Raw genomic sequence first — 17,885 nt, 5'->3', positions numbered from 1 at the left:
CCTAAAAGGTTACCACCCGTAAATCCTGCAACTAGACTAGTTACATAGTCAAACTTGAGCCGGTGTTCGCACAGACTAGATGTATCAACGACGCTCGTGCTCCTCGAGTCCGGAAGCCACATCGAGCAGGGATGAGATGCCTGCTCTGCCCCTAAACGGCGACGGTAGTGCTGATAGGTTCACATGGGTCGTGCCATTCTTCCCTCGTGCCCACAACGCGAGAGTGGGTCCTTTCTTGTAACCCTACTTCGGAGTCCGCCTATAGTCAGTCAGCCCCCGGAATTGCGACCGCAACTCGAGCCAGGTTCATGCTTGCCACTGCCGTCCTCCCTCGTGGATATAAATCAAAAACGTGTTCTCTTTCTCTGGATCTTTTGGCTTGGAGTCACAATTTGCAATTTCACCATGTCCCGCCTGCTGCGATTCATTGTCCTGACGGCCGCGACAGCAGCGTGTCTGTCGCAATATGCCACGAATGGTTAGTTTCCGCTTCTTTCTCTTCTCGATTTTTCCAATTGGCTTTGATTATTGTTTCTGTTTCTCTCGTCCCCTTTGCCCTCCTTGCCCCCGAATTACATGGTCCTAATCTTGTTTCCAACCCCCGTAGGTCGTTCAGCATGGGGCACTTTGCCATCGCCACAGTTGCCCAAATTCCTTACAGACGGGGTATGTATTGAATCTCGGAGAAAGCTTGAATCGTTGCAACCAATCCCGCTGATGCACCTAAACCTCAGCCCTTGGAAGATGGACTGCCCTGGGGCTCGGCAAATCCAGCGGGAGAGCCGCCTGACACAGGGGTAACGCGGCATTACCATTTTAGCATTACGCGTGGCTTCAAGGCCCCGGACGGCTTTAATAAAAGTGTGATTCTAGTCAATGATCAGTTTCCTGGTCCGGCGATTGAAGCCAACTGGGGAGATATGATCGAGGTGACGGTCGTCAACAATATCGATAGCCCTGACGAAGGTGCCACGATGCATTGGCATGGAATGACCCTGAAGAACGCCCCGTGGTACGATGGCGTTCCGGGTGTTTCCCAATGCCCCATCACACCCCGTGGTGGGAAGTTTACCTATACCTTCCAAGCAGATCAGTACGGCACTGGGTGGTACCATTCGCATTACAGTGCCCAATACGATGACGGGCTCTACGGTCCAATGGTGATCTACGGTCCAGTACAGCCGGAAGTCAGCTATGACCATGATCTGGGGCCAGTCATGATCTCCGACTATTTCCATATTAGCTACAACAAGGCCTTGGAGCTGAGCTTTTCAAAGCCCCCACTGCCGTTGAGCGTTGACAATAATTTGATCAACGGCAAAGGGGCATATGACTGCAACTCTACCAAAACCCATCGGGGCTGTCTTCCTGGGGCGGGGCACGCGAAGTTTCAATTTCAGTCCGGGAAGCGCTATCGGCTGCGGCTTATAAACACCGGATCACTGGCAAACCAGAAGTTCAGTATTGACAACCATGAGATGACAGTCATTGCAAACGATTATGTTCCGGTCAAGCCTTATAACACCCGAGTGGTCACCCTGGGTGCTGGTCAACGGACAGATGTCATTGTCCATGCTACCGGCTCTCCCAGAGATGCCGTGTGGATGCGATCCGATATTGACATGGTCTGTCTCCAGACGACCGCCACTATTCCTACGGCACTTGCGGCTATATATTATGAGTCCGCCAACACCGACAATCCTCCAAAAACGAGCGGCTCATCATGGGAAAGCAACAACTGTCGTAATGACCCATTGAGTCAGACAGTCCCATATTACCCACTAACACCTCCGGAGCCCGAGACAGTTCAGACGGTGACAGTCACCGTTGGATTGAACGCCACCGGATATGCAGTCATGTTCATGGATGGCTCATCCTTCCGCGCCGATTATCACCATCCTGCACTGCTTGGTGCCAAAGCAGGAAATCTGTCTTTCCCTACAGAGCGGAACATCTACAACTTTGGCAGCAACTCCAGTGTGCGGTTGATTCTGAATAATCTGTATGGCACTGTACATCCGATGCACCTACACGGTCATAACTTCTGGGTTCTGGCAGAAGGCTTGGGGACATGGGATGGTAAAATCACGAACCCATCGAATCCACTACGTCGTGACACACATAATATGCAGCCCGGAACCCCTGACCAGCCATCCTATGTCGTTCTCGAATGGAGGCAAGATAATCCAGGCATTTGGCCTTTCCATTGTCATATGTCTGTGCACTCTAGTGCCGGAATGGTCATCTTAGCCCTGGTAAGTAGCAAGCCACGCCCAACCCGAATATCCAGATATATAATTGTCCCCGACTTGTCACTGTCACTCTCTGCTAATACTATGATTACCTTTTTCTAGGAGCAACCAGACTTGATAGAAGAACTACACGTCCCAATGGTCATCCGCCAGAGCTGTCGTTCTTGGGAGCAATTCAAAAGCCCGTCACTGGTCAAACAGATCGACTCAGGCATATAGGTAATAGACGACAGTGGGTAGTGCCCCGCCAATTGATGTGTGGGAGCTTTGTAAAATAGACTAGACATAATTCGTCCTCACAGGAGAATAGGGGACTTCGCCATTCAAGGACAGGGCCGTATTAGGAGTAGGAATTCTCAGCAAAATATGAGGTGCATCAGCATACGTGCGCGATACCAGCAAGATTCCAGTTCATTTTACAACTAATCTAGAAGCGGTTTATACTGCTACCTATAACTTATGATATACGAGTGCTGTGACTCCAACTAGGTACGGATCCTACTCCCCGTAGAGAACATAAAATTTTATAATATATAAGTAAGTACTTAATACTTTTCTCGAATTATTATATATAAAAATTAGTAATCGGGATTAACTTGTACAGTTTTAAAGCTATATTTTATAATATTATAGTTTTCTGACCCCATAAAATAACTAGTAAAAAGAGAATCTTATATAATTCTTACTATGATATTTACCCTTTAATACTATCTTCTTTAAATATATTCTACTGTTTTTAAGAATATAAGGACACTTCTCGCAGAGAAATATTGCCTTTCAGAAATCTGCAACCGAATCCTTTCTAGTCTTAGTAACCAGGCCTGCCTGATCAGACCATACCTTGGCCACAGGGGAGCTTACGGAATGGCAATGAATGTGAGTTCAAGGTTTAGAGGCTTTTCGCTGGAAAACTATCCACTCCACCCGGATCAGATGATTGAACTCGGGATTACTTCCGATCACATCAAACGCTATGCTGCCATAATAGGGGAAGCATTAGCTACACTGCATTAGTGGGAGAGATTGACAGGAACGATATTGAATTTGTTCTAGCTCCACCGCCAACAAGAGATAATAGCAGTACTTATTTACTTGATAGATATATTGGGAAAGTACACTCTCTGGATACTGCATTTTGATCTTTGTCGCCCTATAACTATAAGTATAGAAGGTATTCAACAAGCTGCCAGAATATTTTATGGATATAATCTTTTCTATCCACAACTATATACAGACCAGTGCATAGCCTTTCGCCGGCAGTATTTATAGACCACTGTGAATTTGATATATAAACTCTATAATAATAAGACAGAGAGTCGAGTCGGCTTTGCTAAGCAGTTCATTGAATTAATCGAGATAATAAATTAATAAATACTGTATTTTTAATAAATATAGGCTTAAATCTAGGATCTACTATACTGATCCTGAGTAGAAATATACTGTTATACAGTAGATCCAGTAACTTTATATCAGTGGATATATAAAAAATATCTCGCAGTTCCGTAAGAGCTATAATCAGGTAGTTTTGTGATTATGCATATGGGGACTGGTTCCTTGACAGTATAGGGTTTGATAGTTATTTTGGAAGGTAAGTCTGGTCCAGTTGATCTCCAGCTTGTAAACTGGGCTGTGCGCTGTTGTAGACTGCGAAGAAAATATAGATGATTTTAGAACAATTTTTGATTCCGACAAGGTGAGAAGCAAAGTTAATGTCTGCAAAAAAATATCAGACTCCAAGAAAGGAATTTGCACCCATGTTGCCTTTGGAACTATTTGTATCTGTGCTGGAAATAGTTCTGGGATTTTCAAATATGCCGCATATACCGCAGACAAGATCACACTAGAGAAGGATATCCATATCAACCCCGAATTCACGAAATAAACCCACTGATAAGACATACTTCAAAGAAGTCCGACAAGATACTCAGGGTCCAAAAACTAAAATTATATAACAGAAGAGATTCGCTGGTGGTCGCCTATCTAACTATTAATCTTCCGGCGTGTGGCTTCTGCGCGGTCAATAGGTTGCTATGTGTCCCTGACTCCCTGCAGGGTGAGTGTAGGTGATAATGCCACGTTGTCGTGTACTTAGTGTGGATATATTTTAGAGAGAGGTGATAATTTACTATATCTACTAGCCTGCGGTGATAGGACTGAATATATATGATTCAATGACAGGAATCACAGATAACTATAACAATATATAGAAGTAGTTATATTAAAATATAATACTTTCTGGATCACACAAACTACTGAAAAAATAGCTCAAAAATGTGCGACCTATATTAAATTTACAGAGGATAATAGAAAGTACTGAGTATATTCCTTTTTTTACTGTACCCTTCGGCCGTGAAAATTCGGTGTATAATAAACTAAGATACTTACTGTTCTCAGCCCTGAAATACTATATCCATATCTTTAAAGTTTACACCGCTTTTATTTTATACTCTTTATCGATCAGTAGAAGATAGTAAATTAAGACTATTTCTTTTTAAATAGTCTCTACTTGATAAGAGATATTATCAAAATACCTTTCTACTTCTGTAATATACTGTATCGGGCGCTCTGGAAGGGGTCCCTGTACTAGATATAGTTAAAGATACCGGAATACTGTAAAATATAATATCAGGTATCTATTCAATATTACAGAGCTGAAACCGGGCAGTTCTATCTTGTTTTATCAAGGTCTTTCTGATTGGTATAGACCGCAGGTTAGTCCTCGGTGACAAGTACACATTTCTTTAATTAAAGACTAAATCACCTCTATAGAGCTGGGAGATACTGAGTAATAATTTGGGGACCGAATTATATCTGGACCTTGAACAGCCGGATCTTATTATTCTAGGAGATATAAGTATTATATTTATTTATAACAAGATAAGACTCCGGCTTCTATTCTGTCGCCTAGTTTACTGTCTATATAGATATAGGTAGTTCTCTGCCCTGTATAACCAGATCCAGATACGCTCATACAAATATAGCTCTAGTATACCAGTATTAAGCGTGGAGCTCACGGGCCCAAGTACTGTTTCACGGGAGCATGATACTCTCCTATTGGCTCCCAAGACAAACGAGCAGCCTATGGCTCGATGTACCACTAAGTGCGTGCAAGGACTTCTACGGAGACTCTTAGAATGGTACTATAGTTGCATCCCCCGTTCACAGGGAGTCTACTTCAATTGCAAGAGCCATCTTTGGAACCTTCACTCTCATCCACGACCCTGCTAAGGTCCCGCTAGTAAGCCAGTCCTGACAGAAACCTACTGTACTCGTCGCCAGTCAGAGCCTGTTTGTTAGGTTATTATAAATAGATGGATTCCGTTCTACAGGAATGACGAAAATTCTCTAAATTATTATCAATCCACTTCAATGTACTCGAAGTGGTGGAAGAAACAGAGGTCTGTGCTTCGTTGAGTCTGTCTCACAATGGGACAAACATTGTATCGCCCTTTTTGATCTGACCAGCAAGCTAAAGCTTCAGCGTTAGACCTTGCGATTCATCATCACAAAGATGAATAAAATCACTTGATTGAGTGCGCTTGGCTGCCTAGGGTTATTTGTTTGCACGATGAAACTTATTAGCAGTCAAGGGGTTGAGGCAACCAGACTGCCTCATTTGGCGCCTTTGTAACGCCATAATGGCGTCTAGGCTACGCAAACCAGCACATATCTGCCCCATCCTACATCTTAATGCCGCATTTGATCACCACCTGCCACCAACGTGATGCTTAAAGCTTTCCAGGCTGAATGGGCTGATTGGGTGTTGCATAGGCGCCCGCCTCAGCTGGATGTGTCACACTCACCTGAGACGCCTGGAGCAACAGCTACATTCCTTGGAAATCTGCTGTTGGATCGTCCTCACCAGATATAAATTTCCTGGCATCAGGCTCGGTCTAGAATGATTTATAAACTTTCTTATATTCAGACCCTTCAGGTCCCTACCCCAACCTAGCACGTCCTTCTTGTGCTGTTTAAGCAAACGAAACAGCGTCTATATAAGCTTATTGGTAAGGTTAAAGTGTCTGACCTTCCAGCCGCGTGGCAAACCCTTGTTGATTCGGTTCTCTTGAATCAAGAACAAGCGGGCGGTATGTGAGGGGCTTGGTACAAAATCCCACTATTTCTACTGACAGAAATCATAGAATCCGGATTTCAAGTTCGCCGAGATTAGGTAAACCGCCCCAAAATATGGTTTACCATAGAAATTCTAGAGCCTAATCTATGACTTGTAGAGGTTCCCAGCCGCATCTTTCTCACGATGATCCGACTGACAAGAAAGAGGTTATATCAGTTCGTCTCAAAAATGGCGATGTTAAAACTATACAACGGATCCATATCCACCAAGACGGCTCAGTGCACAAGATGAACTAGGCCCTAGAAGCCACAAGCTTTGCGCGGACCATCTGTGTAGCATTTTGAACCAGGTGTTCTATCTCCGTCTTCTGAGGATCAGGTTGTAGGTAGCGCGAAGGACCAAGAGCGAACTTCTCAGCATGATGTATCCATCTAAGATCCGGCGAATTTCAGCCGCAGTATATACATTTCTATTACATGAACTGTCGCGCTAGGGCAATTTGAAACTACGTAGACCTTAACCAAGAGTCGGATAATAACTCGTTCGCAGTAGGTCGATCTTCTGGTCGCCACTGAAGCATTTTCCTTATGAAACGGAGAAAATCCTCTTGCTGCTCGGCCCTCAAGTTGCTTTCAATGCCCTCTAAAGACGTAAGGGGGATTTCAGCAAGGCACTTCCATTTTCCTAGTTTCCACGGGTCAGAAACACAGGCTGAGAAAAAAGAGACAAGAACTTGGCGAGCTTTACCGCTACTATCAAAATACTTATTTGCATATTCACTTTTCTCAAGCATATCACGTGGCGGTGGCCCCAGATATGCAATCATTTCAGCAAGATGGTGACTATCCGATTCTCGTTTGTTTTCATCCTGAGCGTAGAAAAGATGGCCCTGTTCGAATAGGTCCCAGGCCTGCATAAAGAGTGTTTAGAAGGAGAAAAAAATAATAATGGATGCAACATTGATAAACATACTACGACTGCAAGGTTCCAAATGTCGATCTTTTCATTCCAGGGCATGCGAAGTAGTACCTCCGGGGCCCGATACATAAATGGCTGTACATCATCGCAATATGTGCCTGATTCTGACCCAAAGCGAGCCTCGCCGAAGTCTGAGAGTACGGGGCGTCCATGTTTTTTTGGAATACCCAACTTTCGAGAATGATATATTGCTCGATCACCGACCACTTTGCGTGGACTTGGATTTGATATCTCGGCCTCCTCAAAGTCAACGAGAATCGATTCATCTTCAATATTGAGCATAATGTTCTTTTCTTGTATATCTTGCATTATACATCAGCATAGAACGTTCCAAATAATATCGAGGGTGCTAACCGGTGTGGATCACGTGCGCCTCGGTATGTAAGAAATCTAGCGCAAGGAGGATATGGATGAGGGTGGGTTTGAGTAGGTTTTCTGGAAAAACTTTTCGTGGACACCGATTCCGAAGCTCATAGAGACTCATGCCCAAGGGTGGGTGAATGAGACATTGGTAGAAGTGGGAGCCATCGGTTGAGCTGAGCTGGAATTTATCCAACACAGTTCGCACGAGAACAGTACCAGTGTGGCAGGATTTGAGACTTTTGAGGTGATCGTAGACCTGAATTTCTCGTTTTGCATGAGCAGAGTTACATTCGTATAGTTTTAATGTGACGTAAACGTGCTCTCTGTACCTATTAGCTCCTCCGATTCGCAATCAAGTATGGAGGGGGCCTACTCTAAATCTCTGCAAAGCCACACTGTTGAATACCCTCCATAGCCCAGTTTTCCAACCACTTGATACTTCGACTGAAAGACATCGCTGATCTTAACGGGAAAGAAGTTATAGTGGGAATACCATGCTAGTTTTTCCTCCTCCACTTTGTCCGTTGAGTCGAGAAGGGGGCCAGGTGGGAACTGACGGGCTGGCGATGGAAGTCGCCGGAAAAGGGGGATCCTAAGGGCCCTAAGCATACGTGACATACGTTTTATTGTAACGGGGCTCTAGCAAGTCGAGATGCAGTACAATGTTGAAGTATTGCAAAGGCTGGGTTTAATATGACAACCCAAAGCGTGGCCAATGGTCACATGCTGGGGTTGCCCCAGTGACTAGCGAAGTCATGGTTGGGAGAGTTGGGAAGGGAAGCACACTGTGTTCCTATTGGGTGACTAACTCCTAATACAGCTAACTACGTTAGGACAGCGGGATAGGCCTAGCTTAGAATTATATAAATTCTTAAAAACAGAATCTCGTTTCCTTGTCAGAGGGTCTGAGAAATGACGGATCTATTTTATTAGAGATATTTTTTTTACAACTATAAATTTATGAATAAGATTTAGTATTTCAATAATTGATATAGAATATATAATTTCTTCTATTATCTTGTATCTAATAGTCACAGTTTTGAATTAATATTATAATTGAATATATCTATTAAATATAGAGAAGAAGGTTAATTAGTATAAAAAATTAAAAACTTTGAATATATACTTAGAGACTAGAGTTGATCGGGTCCCCCGCTAAACCCACTCCGAACCCGCCCCGAACCCAGTAATTTAACGGGTCGGGTCCTTGATCTAGGATCCGCTTCTAGGGGTAGGTTTTAGTTCTAGAACCCGCCCCAAACCTGTGCGGGTTTGCCTATCAAAAACCCGCCCCGAGATCAACTCTAGATGAAACCAATGTAACCTACCATAACCGGTTTGCGACCAGTACTTACACCTCTAATAACTGCTTCTCTCAGGCTACTATGTAATCATATTAAGTTATAGATAGTCTTGAAGTGGTGTGGTTGAGATATGGAAAGCCAAACTTTCAACACTTCCAACTTCATCCACACTGTGGTTCTTGGGGGTCCGATTTTACCGGGCTGGCCTATTACGTTGATTGTGGTTTCATCAGCGCTGAGTCAGTGTCTTGTGCCCTCGGTGGAGTGACGATCTTTTCTACTTGTGATGGGGTCATGGACAGTCCATAGTCGAAGTAGGCCTTCTGTGAGCAGCAGTATGGAACCAGAGCCTTGACACGTTCTACTCTTGGGTGGAGAATTCGCCCCCTGTTTAGGGTACGCAGGCCCCTAGGGCCCTAGCAGATTGAGCGGGCAGCGCCATCTCACCTCGTTTTCACCCACAGTTGTCCACAATCCCCCGAACGCAATTGAAGTCGCTGCTTGAAAGTGACATAGATATCAAAGACTCATAGAGAATTAGCCAGGTATCTCTGGCTTATACGCGGCCAGTAGTCAAGTAGATACTGCCCGGCTGAGAAGGGGTGGGTGCACTCTAGATTATGTTGGGTAACATAACCGGTAAACGAGCTTCCACTGCAAGCAAAAAGTCAGTACTTTGGCAGCTTCTGAATTTCCAAATACCTTTCAAAACAGCAAGGCGACAATAGTTATATTAGAGCTGGTAGATTCCTGTCTGGAAACAGCTGCCGACTGAGGATTATGCAATCCTGTTAATACTTCGATCAAGGTATCCGGTAATAAAAGAAAGTATCATACATAAACTATATTTACGAGAAAGTATAACATAGTTATAAGACCCATTGCACAGAGAAGCGCAACATGTAGAGTGCATTGTAGGTGCTTTACTTCCGACAATACTTATAGATGGTTTGTCAGTAACCTGCCCTGGAAACCGTTGACGTTGTCGTAGCCCTGGAATAAGAAAGGCCCGGATAGAATTACAGTACCTAAATCGTAGCAGCTGCCTGATCCTCGGAAGGATGTACTGGTATTCAAGTTCTTAGGGTCGGGCACCTTAAGATAACCAAGCAACGCCGCAACGCCGGTGCACACAACAACAAGTAGCATAAAGAGTTTCACCACGCTTAATATATATTGCAGAAGCCTTTCCATCCTCGGTGTGTGGTGTGGATACCCACTGTAAATCTCACTGAAGCAATGGCGCTCTCCCCGAAGCTTCCAGGTTGTGGGTTCTGTCCCTCCAGCGAGGTATAGCACCACCATGCTCAATCATAATCAAAGCACCCGATTTAGAGACCAGTCCTGCAACGACCCAGATGATCAATGCAATCCCTACGCTTCCGCCAAGGTTGTAGATGGTCGCCAGGGTTGAAAGTATCCTGCTGCATCTATTAATGTACCTTTCCGGAAGGAATATCGCAGTGAAAGGGTAGTGACAAACCCTGCTCCGATGATCTTGTTGACAATAAAAGAGATGCTTCCGTATATTCCAATCCGCCTCTCTTGCAGCACGTGTGCTTCTACCACGTTCAATACAGAATCGAGTTCCAAGTTAATCTCGAGAATCCCATCTCTCACCGAACTATCGTCATGTATCTTAGTGTGTTTGTGGATGCCAAAAAGCGGATGATGGGACGGCTAACCTTGGATTTATTGATTGCCCGATGGCATTCTGGATACGGCGACAAGTCGATGCCGGATTTAAGCAAATCAAATAGCACAATTCTGGGAACTGCAAAAGATTTGCAGATTCTCTTTATCATACTTTTATAGGATTATTTATACTGATTGGCCATTTGATCTTCCTTCTGGGGTTCATCATGCCGAGCCATAAGTGCAATTGTGTGATACTTAGCGCCAGTTAGAAAATAACAAGGAATAATCGGTACTTGAAGTGTTATAAGACGTATACTGAGGCACTTCTGGAATTAGAATACCTGTGGATGTCTACAGTATGGAGTAGTAGTATCAGTGTTTCATACGTGGGACGGTGCCTCATATGCATCAGATAAGGCGCAATCAGACCTAAACTACATGATTACCCAGTTATATCGTATTATTCCGGAATAACGGTGGTGTTAGTGGAACCGGAGAACATTAAGATAATATGTAGAAGCTTAAAACAAAATGATGAGACGACTTTGATTCAGACGTGATGGCGACATAGGGTTTTGTGGGTCCGTGTCAGTAGAAGGCGCACTTTATAGCCCCCGTGCGCGTAGGACACATCCGTAAGTGACCACCAAATTGGAAGGTGATTCCGGGGCAAGATTGCAGTAGTCGGTCTGAGCGAAAGAACTTCGATGGGTCTATGGGTACGTAGTCAGGCTAGATGGTAATTTGGCGAGAAAATGCCACGATGTCAAGTACGCTTGGAGACCACTTGGTGTATCTACGTAATGCCAAAACAGGTCACTGCAACACCCCACTCATTCGACCATATATATTCTCCTTCATACCCTCCCACTCTACTGTTGGCATTGGCATTTATTCATAATTCCTTTATCGGCCCTGCTCAATACTGTGGTTATCCCCGAGAGAAAAGAAAATGACGGCTCTTGGAACCCATCCTGCCGAACCACCGCTTCAGTATCAGCCTGACCGAGCTCAATATGAGAAGCGAGGCCAACTTCGTAAGGAAACAGAGAACCTTCCTTCAACCCTCCCAACCGGATTTCCCGCAAAATTGGTGTCGCCTCTGGTTTGGGATGGCAAAGAGATGCAGAAGCGCACTGACTGGATCTGCGAGCTGAACGATGCTCAATTGGATGAGATTGACAGAGCGCTCAAAAGTTTCAAGGGTAACTTGTCCACGTCCATCTCTATGCCAGTGGCCTGACTACCAATATTATAGCGCTCGATCTGCCCCTCGGATTCATCGACCAGACGACATTCCCCCTACCGAACCTCCATGCTGAATTGAGAAAGCTCTCCAGAGAACTGCATCTTGGCCGTGGATTTTTCATAATCCGTGGACTCCGGGTAGATGATTACTCGCGAGAAGAAAATACGATCATATATATTGGGGTCTCTGCCCACGTCGCTGACGTCCGCGGACGGCAGCAAGATACCCGCTTCAACGCTGGGAAATCCTTGATTGTCTCGCACATCAAAGATCTCAGCCGAACAAGGGACGCTGCAAAGATCGGAGCGCCGTCGAACACTGCTGACAAGCAGGTCTTCCACACAGATGGAGGAGACATCATTTCTTTGCTGTGTCTGAACCCTTCCGCTCAGGGCGGGGAAAGCTATATCGCCAGTTCCTGGCAGATCTACAACATTCTAGCCCAGCAGCGTCCGGACCTGATCCATACTCTTTCGCAAGACTGGCCATTTGACGGGTACTTACTGACTATTTACACTTTACCCCATTGCTCAAGGATCGTCTGCTGATGACTTGCTCAGGTTCGGAAATGTTGAGCGACCGTACTCGCAGCGACCTCTGCTGTTCCATCAGCCCGCAACCCAATCAAAGCCAGAGCGCGTGATGATGCAGTATGCCCGTCGCTACTTCACTGGCTTCCAAGCGCAACCTCGCTCTCCTGATATCCCACCACTCAGTCAAGCGCAGGCTGAAGCCCTGGACGCGCTGCATTTCCTTTCTGAAGACAACTGCGCCTCGCTAGATTTTAAGAGAGGCGATATCCAGTATATCAACAACCACAGTATTTTCCACGCCCGCAATGGCTTTTCGGATGAGCCGGGGAACGAGTACGTTATTTCTGGTGACTATGATTGTGGCTGTGGCTGCAGGGGTAGATATGATCTCCTGCTAACTCCAACTCCTTGCCTAGGCGACACCTGTTGAGGCTTTGGCTGCGGGATACTGAATATTCCTGGGACACTCCGGCGCCATTGCGTGAACGCTGGGAGCATGTTTACAAGGATGTCAACCCAGCGGACCAAGTATTCCCCCTCGAGCCAAATGTGCACAAATCCTTGGGCTCGTAGACCCTCAAGCTGGCTCCTTATAACGAAAAGCAGAGCATGTATTTATTTCTGATCGCGACTTATCCATGTCCGAATTTAACTATAACAGGCTTACAACTTTCAATGAATTGTAGGGATTGAATGTGCTTTTTATAACGATACGAGATATAAGAAAGAACCGGTGGATAGCTCTACAGAAGCCCTAGGGAGTGGGGCGTGATATCCAGCGGGGTACAGTATACCTCCGGGAAGGAGTTAATCATCTAAATCGAGTTGTTCAGATCGTTGAAGCAGCAGGTAGAGAAGTCACCGACGCAAACGGCGCCAGCGCCTCGATAGAAAGGAGTCGCGCGATTCTGGCGTCCATGTAGAGTTGGCAGCAGGCGGAGCTAACCCCGGACCGAAGGCCGACTTAGCTGTCGGCTATGAATGAATGATTGGTGTAGGTGGGTGAGGGATGGACTCCTTTGGAAGACAGACGTCGAACAGAAGAACCAAGACAGTACCGTACTCATCGGGTGATCGATTGAGAAAGAGAAATCACCGAAAAGAGTGTGAGAGCCGAGACGCAAGGGTGATAAAAGTATCTTGAATATCGTCATGGCATACTCCATACGAAGATAACATCAATCACCAAAGCTAAAACAATCATTCCTGCTCCCAGATTCGCCGACGCTTCGCATCTGGCCCCTCCAATGCAGGGATCTGGTCACAATCTGCCATGTACAGACCGGTGTCCTCACCTGGCATATCCGTCCTCACCCGGGACAAAAGCAACTTGGAATAAGCCGCAGCAGCCGCCGCAGCATACCTCTGCCACCTTCTATTCTTGTGGGAGTCGCAATAATCACAAATGCCGCGGATAATAAGCGAAGGGAAGGTATTCACTATCCCTGCGGCCTCCATCTCAAAGCATAGAACGTCGTATTCCTTACCCCATTTGTCGCGCGTCGTTGCGTCTTTGATCACTTGGTTTCCGGAGGCGATGGTGCCGTAGTGGACGGCTGGTCTCTGAGTAGATCTAGGTTGACGGGGCATTATTTTTGACGTGTCGCACCCCATGCAGTTTGGTTCGCCTGGCGGATGTGAGTAATTGGGTGAGTATAGAAGGTCAGCCTCAGGACCTGGATGGCTGTAATCTGCATTTTGGTCCTGTATTTCATTCAAGTAGGCATACAAGGGTACTGAGGATGTAGGAATAGACTGCATGATACTCAAGGTTGACCTGAGATGCCTGGGCGGGGACTGTAGGCAGCCATTGAGCTGGAACACGCCATTCTCTAGAGTCTTTTTCATATCGTACGCTAGAACCCCCGAGCTTCCGTTATTCGGCTTACTGACGACAATGTCCCCAAGCCGGATGTCATGAGTAGCAGATGGGACACCCCCGCCGATACCGACTAGGAGACAGAATTTAATACACGGGAAGGTTCGTCTCATGTTTGCAGCAACATCAGCTGCGGACGTTGTGCCGTATTCACCGTCGGGGAGACATGTAGCGACAACATTGTGGTTGCAGATGCTCCCGAAGACATAGGAATTGGGGTCAGCGGTTGGGATAGGTACGTCTCCGTGACTGGTATCAAAGAGCATAACGACTGCTGCGAGTTCATGATGAAGAGCGCAGATGATCGCCACCTTATAATCCGTCGGGCCTAGTTGTGACGGTGGTTGTGGTTGTGAGGAGTCATTAACTGTCCGCTCCGCTGGTCTTGGGCTGCTCGCAGCTATGGAGAGCCGGGTAGCTGACCCCCTTGAAGGTGCTTTTGGACAGTCTTGGTCACCGGAGTTCGACAATAAGCTTCTTCCAATACCGCTGTCATCGGACAGGGAGCTCCTGATGTTCGTCAAGTCAGGCAACGGTGGAGCTATAGGCGCTGTAGAGGGGTTACCCGTCTCGCCCCAGAACCATTCATGTATTGAGTGCTGTCCAAAAATAAACGCGCCGCCCCCGGTCCTTTCGTATGGGAGAATTGGCTTTGGTAGCTTGGATTCCATGGAAGAAGGAAGGAGAATTTGAACGACGTCTGAGTGTGATCCTGTTCCACTATCACACGTGCATTCTAGTGGTCCTTTTTCTGGTATGTACCAGATTAAGCCATCTGTTAGCTTTGGGGGGCAAGAATCCAGATCGCCACAAGTGGATAACATGATATTTTGGAGATCAAAGTCAGATACAGCCAGGTAAGAGCGATAAAATGGAAGTTTGACCCATTCAGAACAAGATCGGATAGGCTGAATAATCTCCCCAAAATTACGCCCGAACAGTGTCACTGCATGCACTGCTCTTGTCAGTTCAACCCAAGACCGGCCCGGAGTGTCGAGTGTGGTTCCGCGAGGATATATTGGGTCGCGTTCCATTACAATATCAGTAAAGTCCCAGCCCTCCAGTTGAGATCTGGGCGAGCTAGCAATATCGCTTGTAATAGCCATCTGGTGGTCGAACATTTTCTCCAAGGTCTCATAAAACTTCAAGACGTAATCTTGGAATCGGAAGTAGTCTTCCCCTTCAGGGTGTACTTTCAGTTGCAGGTTCGCGGGGTTCAAGAGAACCTGTAACGCGGAAAACGGCCGATGTCTATCTTTGGACTGCAACATGGAGGGGTTGAAGACGATAAAGGAAGAGAACTCATTGTGGTTGTCGATTGCAAGAGAAGCACACACCAGATGAAGAAGTGCGCTAGTTCCATTAACTAGCCAGCCACGCTTGCCTACCTCGTCCCAAAGGACAATGTATTTATTCTTTAACCATTTGAGCTTGCTCATATATCCGTGCCGAGACGCATTGAGCGAGCCATACTTGAGAGAGCTGGTAGAAGAGACACTCGTGATCAGTTGGCCAAACGAGACTGAAGCATTGAAGAGAAGGCCGGTTGCTTTCGGGAGCCGTGAGTTCTGAATATCGTATGATATATCTTCTGCGCCTGTGATAGTTAGGGACAGAGAACCAACAGCGGGTTTGAAAACCAACCGGCGTAGAACTTCATTTCAGAACACCACCCAAGTATATGGCGAGATTTTTTGAGGTCGGAAAGGTGGATCTGGATTGGACACAGCCTCATCCCATCCAAATAAGATACCCGATTCCCGTCCTCGGATGATATGAGGTGCCACATGACAACATCCTCTTCATGACCAGTTGGTAGGAGCAGTTTTGAAAAACCTTTGATGAAGATCTTCCCTGCATATAAATTAATTCGTTGGGTCCCAGCTAGTCGAGCCATGATCTCCAAAGGGGCTTCGACGCCGCACAGACTCTTCCCCATTGGCCTTCGAGGTATTGGAAAGCCTTCCACAATGGCCGCTTCCCTGAATAGATCATGCCAGCATTGGCCATTGTTGTGTCGCTTCGACGGCTCTAAGGGCTGTATCACAAATTCAATGTTGAAGTGATGTAATCCCCTATAATGAACCGATGGCCGGAGAAGGGATATCTCGTAGGGGGCGGGCTGGGCAACAGCACCAACCCACGATAGACATGCACCGATCTCAACAATCGCAGCAACAGTTCCTACTACATTAAAGCACAAATAACCACAGTCAGGCTCCTGGCTTGCATAAACCATAGTACCGTCTATTGAGGATCATTTTGTTGCTGAGTTAGCATTCTTTCCCTTGACTTCTTGATTCGTTTGGAACATACCTGGTAGCTTTGTAGAAACACTAGCGATGTTTAATACTTGCTGTACTAAATCTAAGACTTTGATGCCAGTTGTGGGCCATGTCTGGCGTAGATATTCGGAACATGAGAGTGCCTGTGCGTCACTTGCTGATCCCGTTATTGTGACAAACGATCCTAAGGCATAATCTGGGGAAGTGGGATATGCCTGGTCTTTAGGCAATTTCCATTCAACATGAAAGGTGATATTCAGTGTTTCTGGCGCCATCCTTCTGCTCACCTCCCTTGGGACTGCCGTGAAATCGTGAATTGTATCGTATATTTCCTCTGTCAGATTCGGCTTTGGTAGAGTTAGAACGCACATTCGCTCAAGCTTCACCAGCAGGTTGTCATAGGCAGGAGATGACTAAATTAATTTTGTGTACTGCTCGATCGCAGGCATATCTGACTCGTTGACCTCTGTCACGCCGTTCAGATTATGGTCAGTCACGCCCTCGCCCCCAAGCGGTCCTTCCCATTGTTCTGGGGGATACTGGTAATTTCCCATCTCTGAGATACGACTGCGTTCATTCCAAAAGTGTATCTTTTCCTCCAGCGACATTTTGTCGGTATTATTGCCCCTGTCCTGAATCACTACATCATGTGACACCTTGGCTCTGCAGCTTATAGCTATTTCCCTGTAGTTACTCATAGTTAGAACGCATTGCCTTGACACTGAAAGTTGAACATACCTTCTATATCGATGAACGAACACCATAATATCACGGTGAACCTGGGTAGCACGATGGCCACCAAAACTCAACGCAAATTCCTGAAGCATCCTAGGAAGAAGGTTGCAGATCATCTCCAGATCCTCAGGATCGCTCAGATGACGGCAGATCTTCTTGGCCAGGTCTGCCGCTAGAAGCTCAATGTAGCTCTCCTTAGTAGCCACGGGTACTACGGAGCCTTCTGAGTACACGCTCTGCCCACTATCGCAGACGTCATACCGGTCAGAATCGAAGTTCCCCAAGTTCATTTGTTGATATAGCCCACGGCACTCCTCCCACTCCTCACGTGTTAGCGGAGAGTTCATGTCATCCAGCTCTTCTCGATTATTTCGTACTTTGCCCACTAGATTGGTCCCTGCATGGGAACCATACCCGGAATCAGTGAATGGCGGATCATCCCGTCCGAAGCTAGATCCCTTTCGTTCTTCATTCCCGGGCAGGGCTGACTGCATCTGAGCCTCAAGTTCACTATTGGAGCGTCAACATTGACCTCAATATTAGACCTCCTAGAGCACAACCTACTGTCGCTCCAAATGTCGAGCCAACAAGTCC

The 17,885-nt window shown here is 46.2% G+C and overlaps 4 protein-coding genes across 4 annotated transcripts; 2 read left to right on the top strand and 2 right to left on the bottom strand.

Annotated features, from left to right (window-relative positions):
• Positions 1 to 325: 325 nt before the first annotated feature.
• Positions 326 to 2,709, top strand: BDV38DRAFT_247049 (multicopper oxidase). The gene is made up of 4 exons (XM_032054622.1): positions 326 to 478; positions 608 to 666; positions 735 to 2,255; positions 2,355 to 2,709. The coding sequence occupies exons 1-4, from the start codon at positions 406 to 408 to the stop codon at positions 2,469 to 2,471; spliced, it is 1,770 nt and encodes a 589-aa protein (XP_031913372.1). The 5' UTR covers positions 326 to 405; the 3' UTR covers positions 2,472 to 2,709.
• A 3,927-nt stretch (positions 2,710 to 6,636) lies between these two features.
• On the bottom strand, positions 6,637 to 8,353 carry BDV38DRAFT_293071 (kinase-like domain-containing protein). The gene is made up of 5 exons (XM_032062161.1): positions 8,042 to 8,353; positions 7,660 to 7,991; positions 7,300 to 7,607; positions 7,075 to 7,237; positions 6,637 to 7,011 (listed from the first exon to the last, which is right to left on the bottom strand). The coding sequence occupies exons 1-5, from the start codon at positions 8,284 to 8,286 to the stop codon at positions 6,833 to 6,835; spliced, it is 1,227 nt and encodes a 408-aa protein (XP_031913371.1). The 5' UTR covers positions 8,287 to 8,353; the 3' UTR covers positions 6,637 to 6,832.
• A 3,209-nt stretch (positions 8,354 to 11,562) lies between these two features.
• Positions 11,563 to 13,091, top strand: BDV38DRAFT_293067 (TauD/TfdA family dioxygenase; the record flags this gene model as incomplete). Its single annotated transcript, XM_032062160.1, has 4 exons — positions 11,563 to 11,815; positions 11,869 to 12,355; positions 12,420 to 12,725; positions 12,809 to 13,091. The coding sequence occupies 4 exons, from the start codon at positions 11,563 to 11,565 to the stop codon at positions 12,963 to 12,965; spliced, it is 1,203 nt and encodes a 400-aa protein (XP_031913370.1). The 3' UTR covers positions 12,966 to 13,091.
• A 44-nt stretch (positions 13,092 to 13,135) lies between these two features.
• Positions 13,136 to 17,089, bottom strand: BDV38DRAFT_88339 (uncharacterized protein). The gene is made up of 3 exons (XM_032064084.1): positions 16,588 to 17,089; positions 15,916 to 16,518; positions 13,136 to 15,868 (listed from the first exon to the last, which is right to left on the bottom strand). Exons 1-3 carry the CDS (start codon positions 16,925 to 16,927, stop codon positions 13,593 to 13,595), a joined length of 3,219 nt encoding a protein of 1,072 aa, XP_031913369.1. The 5' UTR covers positions 16,928 to 17,089; the 3' UTR covers positions 13,136 to 13,592.
• Between the last annotated feature and the right edge of the window lie 796 nt (positions 17,090 to 17,885).

The sequence above is a fragment of the Aspergillus pseudotamarii genome, assembly GCF_009193445.1.
Source record: "Aspergillus pseudotamarii strain CBS 117625 unplaced genomic scaffold BDV38scaffold_28, whole genome shotgun sequence".
Classification (NCBI taxonomy): Eukaryota; Fungi; Ascomycota; class Eurotiomycetes; order Eurotiales; family Aspergillaceae; genus Aspergillus; species Aspergillus pseudotamarii.
Note: the sequence above shows the minus strand (reverse complement) of the source record. Positions and strands in the feature narration are given on the sequence as shown.